The sequence below is a fragment of the Octodon degus genome, unplaced genomic scaffold, assembly GCF_000260255.1.
Source record: "Octodon degus isolate 3935 unplaced genomic scaffold, OctDeg1.0 scaffold00220, whole genome shotgun sequence".
NCBI classification, from domain to species: Eukaryota; Metazoa; Chordata; class Mammalia; order Rodentia; family Octodontidae; genus Octodon; species Octodon degus.
Genome location: NW_004524796.1, coordinates 2635817 through 2654307, shown reverse-complemented (window position 1 = coordinate 2654307; position 18491 = coordinate 2635817). Strand labels below are relative to the sequence as shown.

General features: G+C 36.0%; 1 protein-coding gene across 4 annotated transcripts in view; it reads right to left on the bottom strand.

The window, feature by feature from the left end:
* Stam (signal transducing adaptor molecule) overlaps positions 1 to 18491 on the bottom strand; it is a 69842-nt gene that overhangs the window by 22511 nt on the left and 28840 nt on the right. For all 4 annotated transcript variants that reach the window (XM_004645192.2, XM_023705437.1, XM_023705438.1 and 1 more), the window contains exons 3-5: positions 3615 to 3690; positions 3438 to 3533; positions 1477 to 1623 (exon numbers count right to left, since the gene is read on the bottom strand). In XM_004645192.2, coding sequence (XP_004645249.1) covers positions 1477 to 1623; positions 3438 to 3533; positions 3615 to 3690 — 319 coding nt within the window. The remainder of the gene's footprint in view (positions 1 to 1476; positions 1624 to 3437; positions 3534 to 3614; positions 3691 to 18491) is intronic.

The window sequence follows — 18491 nt, the reverse complement described above, 5'->3', positions numbered from 1 at the left end:
TGAGACCTCTTAGAAGAGGTCAATGGCCCAAAGGTAACCCTGTACAACTGAGAGCTCAGGCTACTCATAATATGTCCTGATCCATATCAAAGATAAAGAAAATATTCGAAATTACCATGCCCTTTAAACCTCTGTGGAGTGATCACATGTTCCCATCTGACACCCATCAGATGGATCCCATTACGATCACATAAGCTCTATGTCACGTGAAAGCGGAGAGAAAGCCCTCCAGTTACCTGTATTTGTGAGAGAGAAGGGACACTCACACACCGGTAAGGGCCTACTGAGAAATGAGGTGCCTCATGTGCTCCTCATTCCACTTACCCCACTTATTCCTTCTCATTTTCAATGCCTATCATTGAGAAGAATCAAATAAATGTTGGTGAGGCTGCAGGAAAAAGGAGCCTTCCACATTGCAGATGAGAATGTAAACCACTATAACCACCATGGAGATCAGTTTGGCGATTCCTCAAAAAACTAAAACTAGAAATTCCATTCAACCCAGCAATTTCCCTTTTAGGTATCTTGTGCCAAAAATGAAAGTTATTATAATACAGTGATCAGAGCATATCCATGTTTATAGCAGCAGAGCTCACAATAGCTAAATCTTGGAAGGGGCCTATATGTTAACCAACAAAGAAGTGGATAAAGAAAATGTGATAGTTCTACAAAAGCGAGTACTACTCTGCCATAAAGGAGGGTGAACTTGATACATTTGTAGGAAAATGCATGCACTTAAGACCACAATGTTGCATGATATAAATCAGACATGTGTACTTCAACATCACATGGTTTCTTATATGAGAACTGCAGAGTACAGATAAGGAGCAAGACAGAAGATGGACAGCACAAGCAGGGAGACAGACCTTTCTCAAATGGGACATGGTCTACGGCCATACCACCCTGAACGCACCCGATCTCGTCAAATGGGACACAGATCCACAGATGGGGCCCAGATGAAAAAGGACCCGAGATGTGCTATGAACATGACCAACTGCCCAAGAGGAATGTAATGTAATCATTACATAATGCAAACAAGATACTGATAAAAAATTAAAAATGAAAATAAAATAAATTCAAATGTTTATAAATTTCCTACTCGAACATACAAACTCATCTCTAAATTTCAAAAATACCTTGGTTTTTAAACTGTCGTTCTTTATTGATAAAATTATAGTATGAGGAGCATTTAATTGTCAGTGTTATCTGATACAATAAAGCAACCACATCCATATAAAAACTATATAAAAATTTTAAATTATAAAGTGTAAATCAAATGACTTACAAAGAAGAGATAGTGAGAAAGTAAAAGTGGAAACATATTAGAATTTTACTGTCACATTTTCTTTAACTTTTAAATACTAGGCTATGATTAACAAAAATTTTTCTGAGTAAAAACCTAGAAATGGAGGAAAAAAAGAAAAATTCCAGTAAGTGCAGCTATTTCCAAGTAACTTTACAAACTTTACAAAATACCTGAGAGCCAATAGCTGGGAAGGTAACTCCTTGCTCCTTAAGGTTCTTTATCATTGCTGATATCAGGCTAAGCTGCGGATCATTCTTAAATTCATCTGTCCACTCAACCATGAGAGCTTTTAACTTCTCACATACTTTAGGGTGACCCTAAGGCATCAGAAAAGAAATCAATGAAAACTTCTATTTGCTAACTATTGGCTTTAGACTCTTTTAATATAAAACTATAATAAAGAACTGTAGATCTCTTTCTGAATCACAGATTACAAATCTGAAAATAGGAATAGTTAGCTATTAAAAACTTATTCTCACAATATGAAAAAAGAAGAGAAGATACTGTTATGTATAGTTCCCAGTGGCTTAAGTACCTGCCTGGCAAGCACAAAGTCCTGAGTTTGATCCCTGGTACCAAAAAAATACATATATATTGTTATGTACTTATTTGAAATTGAAACATATTAACTATGTAATAACTTATAAGATAAAAAGACATGCTTTATACAAAGGCAAGGAAAAGTAGTTTATTTTGGTTTGCTTTTTGAAGAACAATGAAACATCACTACAACAAGAGAACAAATGTAGGGGGCTGGTGAGATGGCTCAGTAGTCTAAAGCACCTACTTAGAACAAGCTTAGCAAAGCACAGGGACCACGGTTCAATCCCCCAGCACCACATGCCAGCCACCCCGCCCCCTGGTGGGCTGAGCTGGCCACACACACACACACACACACACACAAATAAATTAAAAAAAAAAAAAAAAAAAAAGAGAACAAATGTACAGTTCTTCCATTCTTAATTCTTGGATCTTTAGTGTTCATGAATGTGTTTTTCTCATGATAATCTTCTAAAGCCTGATTTGTGGGATTTTACAGTTAAATTTCTTGAAAACCTTGTTTTTTCAAAATATTTCACCCCATTAAGTAAAACTAATACAAAAACTGTAAAACATTTGGAAAATAAGTCCTCTCACTTATATGTAGTTCTTTAAAACAGTTGCTTGCACTACTGCCTAAGTTTGTATACTGAATGTTATAGAAAATATTAATCCCTTCATAAATATTCAAGACACAAAAAGACAATGCTTACTAATTAGTAGAAAATAACTAAAAGTAACTGCATAAAAGAGAAAAGGGATTACCACTTACCGCTGTCTGACACACTAAAAAATCAAACCCATTGGTAAACACACAGAGACCTGCTCTGGCCCTGAACAGGTGAACTGTCATACAAACTTCTTAACCTTATCCATGGATTACAGACACACCTGATTAGAACACCTTGTCCATCATAAGGACAGTGCAGTCCTCAGTTCATAAGTCCTGTTAACAAAGGCTATGGACCCTCACCCTGTCTTCAGTGCATCTTTCTTTAAAATTATACCCCACCCCATCTCAGGATTGTTTGGGGCTGCCTCTGGCAGCAACTGCACTTAAGTATTTTGCACAAACTCTAGCTGCAGGTACAGCCACATGGACTAACAGAACAGTATGAAGACTCCATGATGGGTCATAGCTTTATTAATAGAAGATAGAAACTCTACAGTCAATCCTTGTTTTCTGGTCCTATATTTTGGCAGTACTTCTGAAGGGCTGCATATTAGAAAAATATCTCTATGGTAAAAAAAAAAAAAAAAAAAGCCTAAAATAGATTTCTATTGTTTCATTAGACAGAGAAATATAAATATTTTCTTAGATAAAAGGAATGATGCAAACAAGAAGTTCATTATACTTTAACTTGGCTTGAAAATATCAACTTTCAAAGTTATGTGGATTTGTAGCCTCTAGTAAAATCTAGTATTTACTACTTATATAATGGACAGACACAGCCTAGAAGGTAGGGGCAGGGGAAGACATGGACACAAGCGCAGAATAACCCTACAGTTCTGTGTGATTTAAAACGTGAAGAAATGAACCATGAAATACAATAAAAAGGTGACCTTAATTTCTGGAAACAACATTCCTTACCTTGTTTAATACGTTGCTTACTTCACTAGCAAAATCTCTTGAACAGACTTCTAAATGAAAAATTTTGCCACAGTTTGATACACATGCGCCTAGAAGCTAAAAACATACATTCAGAAGTTAAAAGGGACCGATGCTGACAGATAACTTTATGATACAGCTTAAAACAAAGCCACTTACAGTCAATGCTTGCATAGCAACGTGAGGATCTTTGTGGTTCACCCTTCTCATAATAGACCGAAGGCAATCTTTAGGTCTAAAAAGTCAGAAATTTAACAGTAAGTATACCATCTAGCGTCCCCCCTTTATGCAGACAACAGGATACTATACAAAATGAAAATATGGTAGTGATTGAATTTTTAGCAATGACAAGTTTGAAACACTATACATTAGTTCTGTTAAAATTTTTCAAAAAGAATTAACAAATCTATTTACTTAGCAATCATTCTGGGTAAGAAACATTTGAATATAAAATAGTAAGCCAAAACTCCCACTTCTCAACAGAATAAATACAATAAGATTTATACTCTTTCAATAAACAATAGAAAATAAAGACACATTTAAAATATACATCAGCCTCCACAGTGAGAGCAGCTGCCCTGGGCCTGTGATGGGCCTGCATTTCCCCAGAGGAAACTGTCACCACCGGCAGCTCTTGCTCCCTGGTAACCATGTGCAACAGCAAGGCAGTGACTAAAACCAGACATGTTGGAAAAGATGCAACAGAGCTGGGAAGGGTGTGCTGAAACTGGAGAGATGTAATACAAAAAAAGCCACCTGGGACCACATCAAGCATTCTTGCCTACAGTGGTACAGGAGTGAGATTAAGATCTATCTTTGTGATGAGAAATGAGTTTAAGTGTATGGCCTTACCACCCCGAATGCGCCCGATCTCATCTGATCTTAGAAGCTAAGCAGGGTCGGGCCTGGTTAGTACTTTGATGGAAGTTTAATGAGAAGTTTGACAAAGTATACAACTTCACCTGGCACTGCAACATAGAGAAACTTCAATGGTCATGTAACTCAAAACCAAAGCTTCATCTAGTTCTACTGGGACAAATGATCATTCTTCTGTTCAAGTCTAGTTACTAGCATGGCATGTGCGTCTTCCAGCAAGGTGTCCAAAAACAAGTGCCGCTGCTTAAATTCCACTTACCAGACATTAATCTTCAGCTTGGAGTACCTTCATTTTAAACTTCTATGAGTCTTTTTCAGGTAATTCTTTGTTGTAGTTAGTTATTTTTAAAACTGACAAAACAGCTCTTTTTCTCAAGGCTAGGAACTGGCTCCAAGGCCCATGCACACTAGCCAAGCGCTCTGCACCGAGCAACATCTCCAGTCCACAAGTGTGTTCATTTTCTACCCCGCGGTTTACTTGTCCCAGCTTTTTTATCAAATTCATTCCTTCAAAAAATAAATCTTTTGGAGGGGATTAAAAATGGAGGAGTGGGCTGGGGAGATGGCTCAGTGGAATAAGCACTTCCCTAGCAAGCGCAAGGGCCTTAGTTCAATCCCCGGCTCAATCAATCAATCAATCAATCAATCAATCAATCAATCAAAATGGAGGAGTAAGGAACAGCAGGGAAATGTAGCCTTCTAGCTTGGTTTTGGTTGGTTTGGTTTATTTTGCAGTACTGGGGATCAAACTTGGAAATGTAGCCTTCTGAAACCTGGAATGGAGATACTTGGAAAGCAACAACTCAGGGAAGGAAAACAAAAGCAGAGCTTCAGGAATCAAAAAGTCAACAGGAAAACTAGATACTAGTGAGAAGATACCACAGGGAAGAGATCAAAACAATCTGAAACACTAACCCTAACTCCCACAAACAAAAGGTAAGCCTGTAAAGGGCCAGACTCTCCTCAGAAAAGCAAAGGCTCAGTGGACAGAGCCAGCCCCAAGAAAAACCTATGGTATTAAAAACTGCAAATACAGGTGGGGCTTTACTTTGAATATGTAGGCTAGAGATGGAGAAGAAATGCACTGCAGCCTCCCCCATTCCTGGGACTGATAAAATCAGAAGCCATTTTAGAGGGGGTTTATTAAGACTGAGCTACTCTGGAGAAACATAAGTCACTCAACAACTTCATTTCAGGGCCTGGGGGTCACTCCTACCACACTGATTGTATGAAAGGAGCCACAGGAGGCACAGAGAAGGGCCATGCTATTCACAGAACCCTTGACAAGTTTAAGCACAATGTGCTGAAGTTATGAAAGACACAGAAGACAGCACTCCGTGGAAAGAAGCTAGGCTGGTGGCGGGGCTTCTGGAGGGAGCTGGGACTTAAAGTGCTCCCATTAAATCCAGCAGATTGCCTGGCCCTCCTACTGCCTATTTCTAGCACAGAGCTCAGTCATCTCTTGCCCTTCCCATCTGCCAATACGATTGGCCTCTGAGGTAGGGAAACATCTTATGCACCCACAGTCCAGAAAGCCAGCTGGAGACAGTAGTGAGGTGGGATGCACAGAAAGGCATGGACACCAGGCAGCAGGAGTGCACAGAGCCAGGAGGCAGAGAACATACCACTGACTCACAATGCCCAGCAGGAAAAGCAGGCCAGGCCTCAGCACATGCACAGCAAAAAAAATGGGTGTGGAAACAAAACAGGCCCTGAGTTCTGACTCACTATCCTGCACTTATCTGGTATATCCCAATTCTACAGGTTCTATAAGCAACCACTCACCCAATCATTGGGAGGAATTTTTTTTGACTCATTTCTCTTTTTCAGGGGCTGAGGAAGATAGCTCAGCAGTGTAAGTGCCTGCTTGGCAAGTGCATGGTCCTGAGTTCAATCTCTAGTACCAAAAAAAGTTATTTCATTTTCATTCCTTTTTGTTGTTTTTGTTTTTTATTTTTCCCTATCTTCTTTTCTGCTTTTACTTTTTATTTTTGTCTTTTTTCTAATATTTTCTTAATTTTATTCTTAATTTTATTTATATTTATCACAGTGTCAAACTGTACTTCTTTTCTCTGCCCCACCCCCTCCATTTTTATTATCATTAGTTTGTTTTCGTTTATTATGTATAGGGTCTCACTACACAATTCAGAGGCATAGTGCTTCTCCTGTCTCAGTCTCCCAAGCACTGGGACTATAGGTATGCACCACCACACCCAGTTTTGGGGCCAGCATAGCAGGCAGTACCAGGGATCAAACTCGGGTTCCTACACTTGCCAGGTGGGTGCTTAAGACTGTGGAGCTATCTCCCCATCCCTTATTATCATTATTATTAAGCTTTAATTTTTATGCATGCCATTATTGCTGAATTCTTTAAAACAAAACAAAACAAAACAAAACAAAACAAAAAGAACAGTTCTGGAGATTTGGACCCAGGGAGTGCTGAGCTATATTCCCAGCTTTTTCTTATGTTTTAAAGTTTTAACAGGGTCTAGTGAGTTGCCCAGTCTGGGCTCAAAACTTGCAATTCTCCTGTCTCAGCTTCTCAAGTAGCTGGAATTACAACCATGTAACACTGTGCACAGCCCATTATAACTACTCTTAATAGACTACCATACAGTCAAACATTAACCATGAACGAAGTCCCAATTTTTCCTAACTCTTCACTGCTTCTGGGATCTGGATCATAGCAGGCAATATGGAAATCATTACTTTTCTGAAGAGCCAGGAAGACGCAACCAGAAAGCTTCCTACTCATACACATAAGTATTTAAGAGGGACTAAGGTGCTACTTTATTTAGTTGTTAGAATCCCCACTGCCATAATCAAGACTGATTAAGAAAAACAGAATTCTGCTACTCCAATGATCTGAGTCAGTAAACCACTGGTTTTGATATTTACAGTCATTTTTAATTTTGACCTCAGGCATTTGTATCTAAGACTACTCTAACAAGGAAAAACTTCACATAAATATGTAGCATCTTTTAGAGCGGCAGTTTCCACAGTGCCAGTCTGCCCATTCTATTAGTTGTCTGCTTTCTCCTTTTTGCTCTCTTCTTTTAGCCTCTCTTCATCCTCATCATTGTCCTTATACAGTGCCCATGAATCTGTTTTTTTTCCTCTGTCTTTCTTTTGTTCTAAATCTTTTTTTTTTTTTTTTTTTTTTTTGGTACAGGGTCTATAGGGTCTCACTATACAGATCAGACCTGTAGTGATCCACCTGTTTTCATTCTCCTAAGAGCTGGGATTATAAGCACGTGCTGTGTCACCACACCTAGTCTCAACTGAAGTTGTAGCACACCCCGGGGGCAAGGCTGGCATGGTTTGTGGTGCTGGGGATCAAAGCAGGGATCGAAGCAGGTGCCTAAGCAGGAGGCGCTTTAGTCTGCTGAGCTATCTGGCCAGCCCTAACACTTCCTTCTTGCCTTCTTGTTCCCACCTATTTGTTTCCAAGCCTCTTTGAATGGGGTAATGCACTGTGGGAACTCCATCTCTTCCAGGGCCAAAAGCACATCACTGGCACTAAGTGTCTTGCACTTACCTTTCACAGAGAGACTGCTGGGACAGGCTGTGGCTTAATGCACCAATATGCTAGCAGTGGAGCTCTAGCTCTGGGTTTCCTTGCAGATGTTGACACCATCCAGGAGTGCCTCCTTGATGATCTTGGTGACAATGGCACCGGGCAGGTATATGTCCCAAGCTCTCTCTACCCCTGCTGCCACACAGACCCAGGTCTCCATAGGCCTCCTCTTCAGGCTGCTACCATATCTGAACCTACTGCTGAATTCTTTTCTATTGCTAATGGTGGCACAGCTACTGCTTTTCTTAGGTAATTACTATCGACAATAAGGCTTTTGTGTCTACATTATTACTGCAGATCTCATTCCTATTGTTAGGGATGGTACAGTTGTAACTACTACCGATTCATCTAGAATGTCAACAACTAGTTAGTCTTTGACTTTATTAATGTTGCTGAACATTTTTCTATTGCTAATGGTGGCACAACTATTGCTTTTAATTTTTTTTTTTTATTGTACGCCAATATCCAAGTTGTCCTTCTATTGTCAATATTACTATAGTTTGTTTCACTAACCAGTATGGGGAATTAAAGCCCTACAAGAAAGTTGGACACTATGAAGATCCTCAAATATTACACTAAATAATTTGGTCAGCAGTTTTTGTTTGCTTATTTTGGTATGGGGCTCAAACCCAGGACCTTATGCTTGCCAGGCAAGCACTTTTGCCCTGAGCTCTCTCCTTAGCCCTTACACTAAATAGTTTGAATAGGGCTATAAATACCAAAACACAGTCAAACCCAAGGACACATTATCACAGGTAGACATAATCTAACTAGAGATCTCCACACTAGTGTCAGAGTTTTTCTACCCTAACTGATCTCAACCCACAGCATGAAACCGATATACTTATTTTTTTTTTTTTTTTGCAGTACTGGGGATTGAACTCAGGACCCTGTACTTGTCAGGTAAGCACTTATTCTATTGAGCTATCTCTCCGGCTACAAAAACCATATATACACATGAGAATGAGACAGCAAGGCAACAAGATGTCTCCACAAACATTGAACTTTCCCTAAGCCAATCTTATGAACACTGAAGTAGAGGAACCTATAGACAAAGCACTCAAAAAACAAAAATGGTCAAGATGTTTGAAGAGATAAAAGAAACACATAAGCAAATGTGTAAGATGTTTAACAAGCTCAAAGAGGATTTAATCAAACAGATAAAGGATTCACCAATAAAATGTCAACAAGGTTAAATGAGTTTAAGCAAGACAATACATGAATGACTGCTTCAGAAAAGAACAGAAAAGTATGAAAAGAAAGCAAACATAAGTAGATAATGGAAAATTCAAAGGAAAGCATGGGTAGCAGACTTGACCAATGGGAGGACAAAGTGCTAGAAACAGAAGAAAAGGTAGATGATGCATTTACTAAGTATGTCACAAAAACATGCTAATAAAAAAAAAAAAACTGTGAAAGAAATAAATGTTTTGGAGACAAAAAGTAAAATACATGTTGAAGTAACTGTTTGGGATATTAGGATACAGAAGAACTGTGTAGAATTGTGTAATAATTTGTATTTCAGTGCAAGAAAGATGGTCCCAAGAGCACCGCTATGATTTCAGTGAGTTAAGTGAAAGAAAGTAAGAATTCAGGAGGCCTAAGGGGACTAGTATTTGCAAGACAGAATAGAAAGTGAAGTAGGAAATAAAGGTTACTGCAAAGCAGTCTATTTAGATCCACTGTGGAAAATACCATACATGAAAAACTACACAAGGCTGGACAGAAAGTGACTGACAATTTAGACATTTGTCAAAAGTTTCTTAAAGCCCAAACAACTGTCATAGAGTGGATAGTCCTTGAATATCCAGGGCATTGGTGAACAAAGTTAAGAGGGTGTTGCACTCTCACTAAATCCACACTGTAACAACTGAAACATACGCTACAGAATTGATGTAACATTTTGAAAGAATAAAGTCCAACATTCCTTTATCTTTTTTTTTTGGTTTTTTTTTTTTTTTGTTTTGTTTTGTTTTGTTTTGCAGTACTAAGCAAGTAAAGCAAGTAACCCAGGGACTTTGCCATGAGCTAAATCTTTAGTTCTTGTTTCTTTTTTGAGAACTGTCTTGCTAAGTAGCCTGAGCCTAAAGTCCAACATTCTTTAACAGGGTATAAAAAGTTTGGTGTGTTCCAACAACATGAATACCCAACATTCACCAAAAATTTAGACATGATGTGAAGCAGAACACTGGGATGCAATAACTATTTAGCAGTTAATACGAGTTATTGCCACATATGCTCGTTGATGTATAAAAAAGTGAAATACCAAGAAAATGCTACACAAAAAGAAACAAAAAATAAGGGCTGGCCAGGTAGCTCAGTGGATTAAAGTGCTACTTATACAGACAGAGGGTTCAATCCCAGGACTGTGTGCCAGCCCTGCCCCTGGGGCAGGCTGAGATAGTGATGGAAACTGGGCATGGTGTTTTGTGCTCCGGAATCCCAGCACTTGGGAGGCTAAAAAATAGGAAAGATCACTAGGAGTCCCATCTGTATAATGAGACCCTGTAGATCTTGTAGTAAATGCATTTTTTTAAAAAATAGCAAAATTAAAAATTGGATATCATTAATCAAAATAAATAAATAAATAAATACATAAAAGGGCTGGGGAGATAGCTCAGTAGAATAAACACTTCCCTAGCAAGCACAAGGACCTGAGTTCAATCCCCGGTTCTGAAAAAAAAAAAAAATCAGGTAAGTATGAAGAGCCAAAATCTGAAAATATCTTGAATGTGTCTGAAGCACAGACAGAAAATAATGGCTAAAAAAGGTAAAATAGGCCTGACACTAAAATTATTTTTTAAATAGAAATAAAACAAAACTATAAAACTTCAGTGACATTTAAAAGACAGTGGAAATAAAAAAACAAAAGAAATAGACACAAATGAACTTTCTAAATGGCAGATTAAGGTTTTTATCCTTGTTAATAAATACCAAGGAAAAAGAGGAACTTTACATAATAATGAGTTAATTCCTTCAAGAAAGTATCACAATTCTAAATGCGTATGTACATACAAAACAAAGAATTTTACATATGAAACGAAAGAATTTTAAATTATACAAAGGAAACACTGATAGAGCTGAAAGGAAAAACAGATACACTGGAAATTTCAACATAGTAATCTCAGTAAGCTGATGCAACTTATCCATGCTGACAGGAAATCACATCCAAGAGAAAACAACATGCATTTTTTTCAAGGACATAGAAAATTCACCGAAAGGGACCATTCTGTGCTACAAAAACAAATGCTGACCGATTAGAAAGGTCTAAAATCACATAAAGTTTATTCTTTCATCACAACAGAATTAAACTACAAATTAAATAAATAAATAAATAAATAAAATAAACTACAAACTGACAACTAAATGACAGAAAGTTCCAAATAATGTACCAGAAATCACACCACAGGTACTTCGTCATAACTTATGTCAAATGAAATCATAAAACTATAATTTCACCTATGGGCAGAAAAATGGAATCACAGGTATGTTGTACAAAAATGTTCCTATTACATTAATGTTAAATGAAATAAGACACATAAGTTTAAATATTACATGGTTTTACACAAAGTATATACAAATATACAAATAAAGAACAAAATACAAGAGATAATAGGCAACAGAAATTCAAATATTTACCCAAATTATAATACATTATTATTTCAAAAATACTTTAATAGATATGCCAATGTGTTTCACTTATACTACAAGTTTACCTTAGAATACTGAAAAGAAAGTCTGATTTCTGTTTGTTTTTTGTTTTGGGGATCTTTTTGGTGGAACTGGGGATTAAACTTATACCCTTGTGCTTGCCAGGGAAGTCTTATTCTACTGAGCCATCTTCCCAGCCCTTATTTCTGTTTATTTCTCTTTTGCAAAAATTTTCTTGGTTCATGTCTTAACACTCTTAGCTAACAACTCTGAAGTTAACGATACACAATGCATTAACTATTATTATTCTCTTTTTGTTGTTGTTAGGAAAGGTTATCTTTTCACAAAATAATTAAAAAACTACACATGACCCAAAATGTCCATCAAGAGATGAAAGGATAAACAAATTCTAACATACTCATACAATATAACTCTTCTTAGCAATAAACAGAACCAATATAAATAAAAACATGAATTCACCTTAAAAACATATTCAGTTCTAGATAAAATGTACAACTGCATTTTATGAATTCTACAAAAAGGAAAATTTAATCTATAATGACAGAATGCTTATGAATTATGAGCAGCTGCCTGGAGTGGAAAGAACTAAGTTAAATGCTCTTTATCTTGACTGTGGTGGTATGGTACTTATATAGGCATATATATTTGTCAAAACTCAAGTTGCCAAACTGTACACATTACAAGGAGTCCACTTTATTATAGAAAAATTACACGTTGTAAAAATTTTTTAAAAGTGGTATGTAGCATGGGCACTATTCATGTTAACAGTAACAGTAAAGTGAAGTAACTATAGTTAAAACATTGATATGTTCATGTACTCAAAAATTCATGTAAGCAAGGAGCTCGTTCAATATTCAAAATATTCACCACAAACTGAGTCACAAAAGTTGTTTCTTACCGATGTACCAGTCCATAGATAGTATCTGGCAGGAAAAAACATTTAAGCCTATCTAAACACTGCATTCTGCTATACGTTCATCTTCTAATGAACTAAGATAATATAATGGGGCTCTTTATATTAGTCAAAGGGAGACAGCCAGATGCTCCAGTGACGCAATCAGTTAGCGTGTGGTACTCATAGGGGATATAGCCTCAAAAATATTAACTCATCAGTTTGAAATATATTTTACAAACATATTTTACCCAAATACTAACAAGATCTACATAAATATGTGATCCCAAAACAGCACCATACATACACATCCCAAGTGAATATGGAACACTATACAGGATAAACCATATGTATACCACCAAACAAGTCTCTACAGATTTAAAGGACAGAAACTACAAGAAGCATGTTCTCCAAGTACAAAAGAATGAAATTATAATTCAGTAACATGGAAATTTGTGTAAATGTATAAAACCTAAGCAATATATTCCTAAATAGTCAGAGGGTCAAAGAGAAACAAATACAAGGTAAATTAGAAAATGCTTTGAGATGAAAAGGGAAACACAACAAACTTAATGGACTCACTAAAAGCAGTGCTTAAATGGAAATTTACATCTGTAAGTATGTAATGTTACAAAAAAGATCTCACTACAACCTCAAATCCATGACGATGGTTACTACTAAAAACAAAGGTAATGCTAAGTGTAGGTCAGAATGACAAATTGGAACATTGTTCCTTGCTGATAGGAAGGTAAAATGGTATATGCATGTAACATGGTATGTTAGTGTATACAGTGTAGAGTTTTGAATGAAAAATAGAATTACCTCATGGATTAGTCTGTTTTCTCTTGCTATGACCAAATACCTGAAACATAACTTAAACAGGAAGTATTTATTTTGGGGTCACATTTAAGAGGTTCAGTTCATGGTCAACTGGCTCCAAGGCAAAAACATCATGGCAGAATGGTGTGGGAGAGCAAAGGTTGCTAACCTCATGTGCCTGGAAGGAAAGTAGGCAGGGAAGAGCCAGATAGGAAGAGGCCGAGGACCAGACATAAAGAAAAAGGTTACACACCCACAACACATCCAGACTAGTGCTTTACTATTAATCTTCTAGGTTTCTCTTCTGCATATATACTTCAGAGCTCAAGAATGGTCTTGAAGAGTGACTGCACATCCATTCTCATAACCACATCATTTACATATGGTAACTGCCCAAGTATACATATACTGACATAAATGGATAAGCAAAATGTGGCATACACATAGAATTAGTTTGCTTTAAAATTTAAAGAAATTCTAGTGCTCACTTTGGTAGCACATATACAAAAAAAATAAAATAAGGAAGTTCTAGCACATATTACAACATTGATGAATCTTGAAGAAATATGCTTTAGTGAATTAAGCCAGTCATAAAAGAACAAATACTGTACAAGGCCACTTATATAGGCTTGTATAATAGTCAAAAATCACAATAGAGTGTTAGTCGTCAAGGTCTACGGGTAGGAGGGAACACAGAGTTACTCCTAAACGTGTATGTACCTTCACTTTTACAAAATCAGAACTCTGGAGATGGATGATAGTGGCTATATAATATTTTTTTTTAATATATTCCGCTGTTTATTTATTTCATTCATTTAATGTGTGTGTGGCCAGCTCAGCCCACCAGGGGGCAGGGCTGGCTGGCATGTGGTGCTGCGGGATCGAACCGTGGTCCCTGTGCTTTGCCAAGCCCGTTCCAAGTAGGTGCTCTAGACCACTGAGCCATCTCTCCAGCCCCCAGTGGCTATATAATATTAAGAATATATTTAATCACACTAAACTATATGCTGAATAATGAATGATGATAAATTTTATATTACATGTATTTTACTACAATAAAAAAATACTGAAAAAATAAAACAACCTAAACCTTTGCGTTAAAAAAAAACTAGGAAAAGAACAGCAAAGTAAACCCAAAGCAAGCTGAGAAAAAGATAATAAAGATTAAAGATGTAAGTAAAAATGACAACAGAAAAATAACGGAGAAAAAAAAATCAATGAAACTACAGTAGTTAAAAAAAAAACAAATGAACAAATCTTCAAATCAGACTTACTAAAAAGGACTCAAAATATTACAATTAAAAAAAAAGGGAACATGACTTCCAATCTTGCTGAAATAAAAAGAATTTTTTAAAACCCCAAACAATTGAACACCAACAAATTAGCTAATCTAGATAAAAAAGACAATTTCCCACAAAGATCCTATTAGATAAAGAATTCAAGATTTGTGTTGGACATTTTGGCCCGAGCCTTCCAAGGTCAATTAAGACTCAGGACATATGAGAACTTGTACTGTTACGTCACGTAACTCAGTAGTGTCCCAAATTTTCTGATCAAGGAGATTATGGGGCCAAAGAGGAAAGTGATCGATGATGTAGAGTGTGCCTAAGGAGAGTCACATGGAGAGAAAACATTCTCTCAAGCTTTCACAAAGAGCACATTGGTCAAGCAATGGTCAAGCAATGGCCGTGACTCATCCACATGGCTGACACTGACAAAGGTTTGACAATCTGAGGTACAGGATCTCAGGATAAATACTGAGGGGATTTCACTGACCTTATCAGACCCAAAAGCTACAACTCTTGTTGGATAGGTCCTGCTTTAACTTGGTCTTAACCATCCAGCAGAAAAGTATAAAAATGAAATATAAGAAGTAAAGTCATGCTGTTATGTTGAGCTGTAGGGGACTCAGGTCAACAATTTCTGACATCGCCAGTCAAGCGGAAGACCCAATACTATTATGGGCTACTGGACTCCTTTAGAATATTTTGCTGAGTTTACATACCTATAATATTCAAATAACGGAACTTAACAAAAAAAGGGGATACAGATGAATGTCCATTTTGTATCTGTGTATTCAAAGTGGTTAGGATAGATATATAGTTACATTCTCTTAATGAATAGAGAGATTTGTTCTAATGGTGTTTGTAAATAGGATATCATGTCCGCATCTTGTACAGCAATTAACCAATAGAAAGAATGTATGCAATTTATTAATTATTGAAACTGTCCTACCAGTTTGATTTGAAATTGTCTCACTGCTATTTGTTTCTCAATAAAATTATGGGGAAAAAAAAAGATTTGTGTTGGATAAAGAATTGACATCTTTTACTTCACACGTTTTAAAAAGTCTAATGTTTCAAGATGCCCCATTTTAACATCTTATTTGAAAAGTACTTTAGCATTATAAAATTATAGGTTAAGGTATATATGTCAAAATGGTTTTATATTACTTAGGAAAGTATTACCACTGAAAAAACAGTAAACTTTAATTGTAATTCCTGTACATTACAAAATCACAAAGTAATTAAAAGAAAGAAACATCAGTGATCTTTTCACATCAATTTTTCAAAATGGAAATGGCATCTTTTCATTATCTCCTTCATTTCACTTCTCATTATCTCCTTTGGGGCCTCACAAATAAGAATGGGACATTTTTAGATAATGCAAATTTGAAGAAAAAATAGTTTTATAAGGTTAATGCTAACAATAATATAAAGCACAGTTAATGGGTATGTTTGAATGGATAACTTCTAATCACCTATTAAGTAGGACTAGAAAGTATAAAGACACTATCAAGATAGCTTTTTTTTTTTTTTTTCAAAATAACTCTTAACAGGGGCACTAATTGGTATGCAGGGCAGAAAAATTCTCTGTAGTATTATATATACTTGGAAAGTTACATTCTCGTCCCTGTCTATAAAGTATCAGTGGTAATTCTACCTTATGTAAGACCAAAATCATACATAATGGAGCAATACTTCCTAGGCTAAGAACCACTGCTAAACAACAGAAGCATGGCTGGATACAACAGGAAAAAGACTTGGAGACTGACAGAGCTTATCTATTAAAAAAAAAAAAAGTGCGAGGAGTGGAGGGAAGTGCTTTTAACACTTTATGATAAAACAATAATATAACTTTTATAGAACTGTGCCAGAGACATCAGAGATACTCAACAATTTCAGTGCTACCAAACAAACATGTCTTATTCTTCATCATTACTTTTACATCTACAGCTGTCAAAGTTATGTAAGAATGATTTAAACTTTATACTTTCATCTTACATACTATAAAAACACTTTACTGGGACCTATCCCTCAGGGACACACATATGTCTATATTGGCGGTATTATATATTCATAAATAACTTCTATAGGTCTTAGTATGCCAGGACTTAGCTGTCACATGAAACTAAAAGAAAGACTGAATGAACTAAATATATTTAGAAATTAACAGATATATAAAAACCCTCCTTAAATACTGAAGAGTCTAATTTAGTTGTCATGCAAAGTACACAGATATTATAAGCTTTATGAGAAACCTGAATCAGAACTAAAATGAGTAATCTTATAATAGTATAATTCTTATTTAAGAACACTGAAATAACAATTTGACTTATAAAGTATTATATAAGTCATAATATCTTTAACACATGGGGAGGACAGTGAAGCACAGAATATAAATGTTATCCTTAATTTTGAATTTATAAAGCATTAATTATGGGATACATAATAAATATGAATATAGGAAAATGTATACAATGCTTCTTGACTTTGTGTGTGTATGTATGTGCGCGCACGCGTGTTTGTGTGTGTATTTTAGGACAGGGTTTACAGGGTCTCACTATGTAGATCAGACTCATAGTGATCCTCCTGTTTACAGCCTCCCAAGCGCTGAGATTACAGGCATGCACCACCATGCCCAGCTCCCTCAGTGCACCATGCCAGGCCCTGGGATTGAACCCCTGGCCCCTGCGCCTGCTTATAGGTGGCTTAATCCACTGAGCTATTTGGCCGGCCCTTAAAAGTTATTAAAATAAAAAAATAAAAAATTTCCTAAGCAAGTAAAAACAAAACTCATATTTAGCTATCACTCCCTACTGCCTAGTCAAGGGGTCAGCTTCCTTCTATCCCTATTCTCTCCAAAATCATCACATCATTGTCTCCCTTACAGTGGAACATTCTCTTCTAGATATATGATATATGGATACTATAATATAACCTACCTTTAAAAGAAAAGTCCCATGAAAAAACGTTGAAAGAAAAATCTACTTAAAGAAGTAAAAAAGACAAAATATGTCATAGGAAAAATTACAAAACCTGTACAAGACTTTTAAGAAAACTTTAAAATACTACAAAGAACACAAAAAAATATGCATAGGAAGACTTAATATCAAAAAAGACATAAATGTGTTAATTTAAAATGAAGTCAATTCAAGAAGAAAGTTTTGTTTTTAAACTATTCAAATCAATTATAAGATTTATCTAAGGATAGTGGCAAGGACAAAAATATCTAGAAAAACTGCAGAAAAAATAATTTAATATTCTATCAAATATTAAAAGTATGATAAAGCTTTAATAAAATCATATTGTAACAGCACATAGAGATTACATATCACGAGATAAAAGAGGAAACTCAAAAACAGATCTAAATACATATACAAATATATAAAGATAATACTTCAAATTAAAAGGAGATATGACAGAGCTCTTTAATAAATGATGTTGTGGTATTTGGGTTGCCAATTTGGGCTGCCAAATGGTAAATAGTGAGATTCACATCTGACATTGTGCAACAGGATAAATTCCGAACAGATCGCAGGTTCCAATGTAAAAAAAAAAAAAAAAAAAACCAACAACAACTTTGGAGACAGTTTTGTTGTGTTTTACAAAGTTAACGTATTTCTATCATAAGAGCCGGTAATCATATTATTTGATATTTCCCTAGTTGAAATGAAAATCTGAGTTACAAAACAGAAAGAAAGAAAACTCTGTATATGAACGTTTATGGCACATTTATTTACAAATTTAAAAAAACTAAAGCAAACGAAGTGCCCTGACAATGAATAAACTGCAGTAAATACACATACTGCAATGGAATATTAGTCAGAAAAAAAAAGCTATTAAGTCAAGAAAGGCTGACAGAACTTTACTGCTAAGTGAAAGAACACATCTGAAAAGGCTATGGAGCATATCATCCC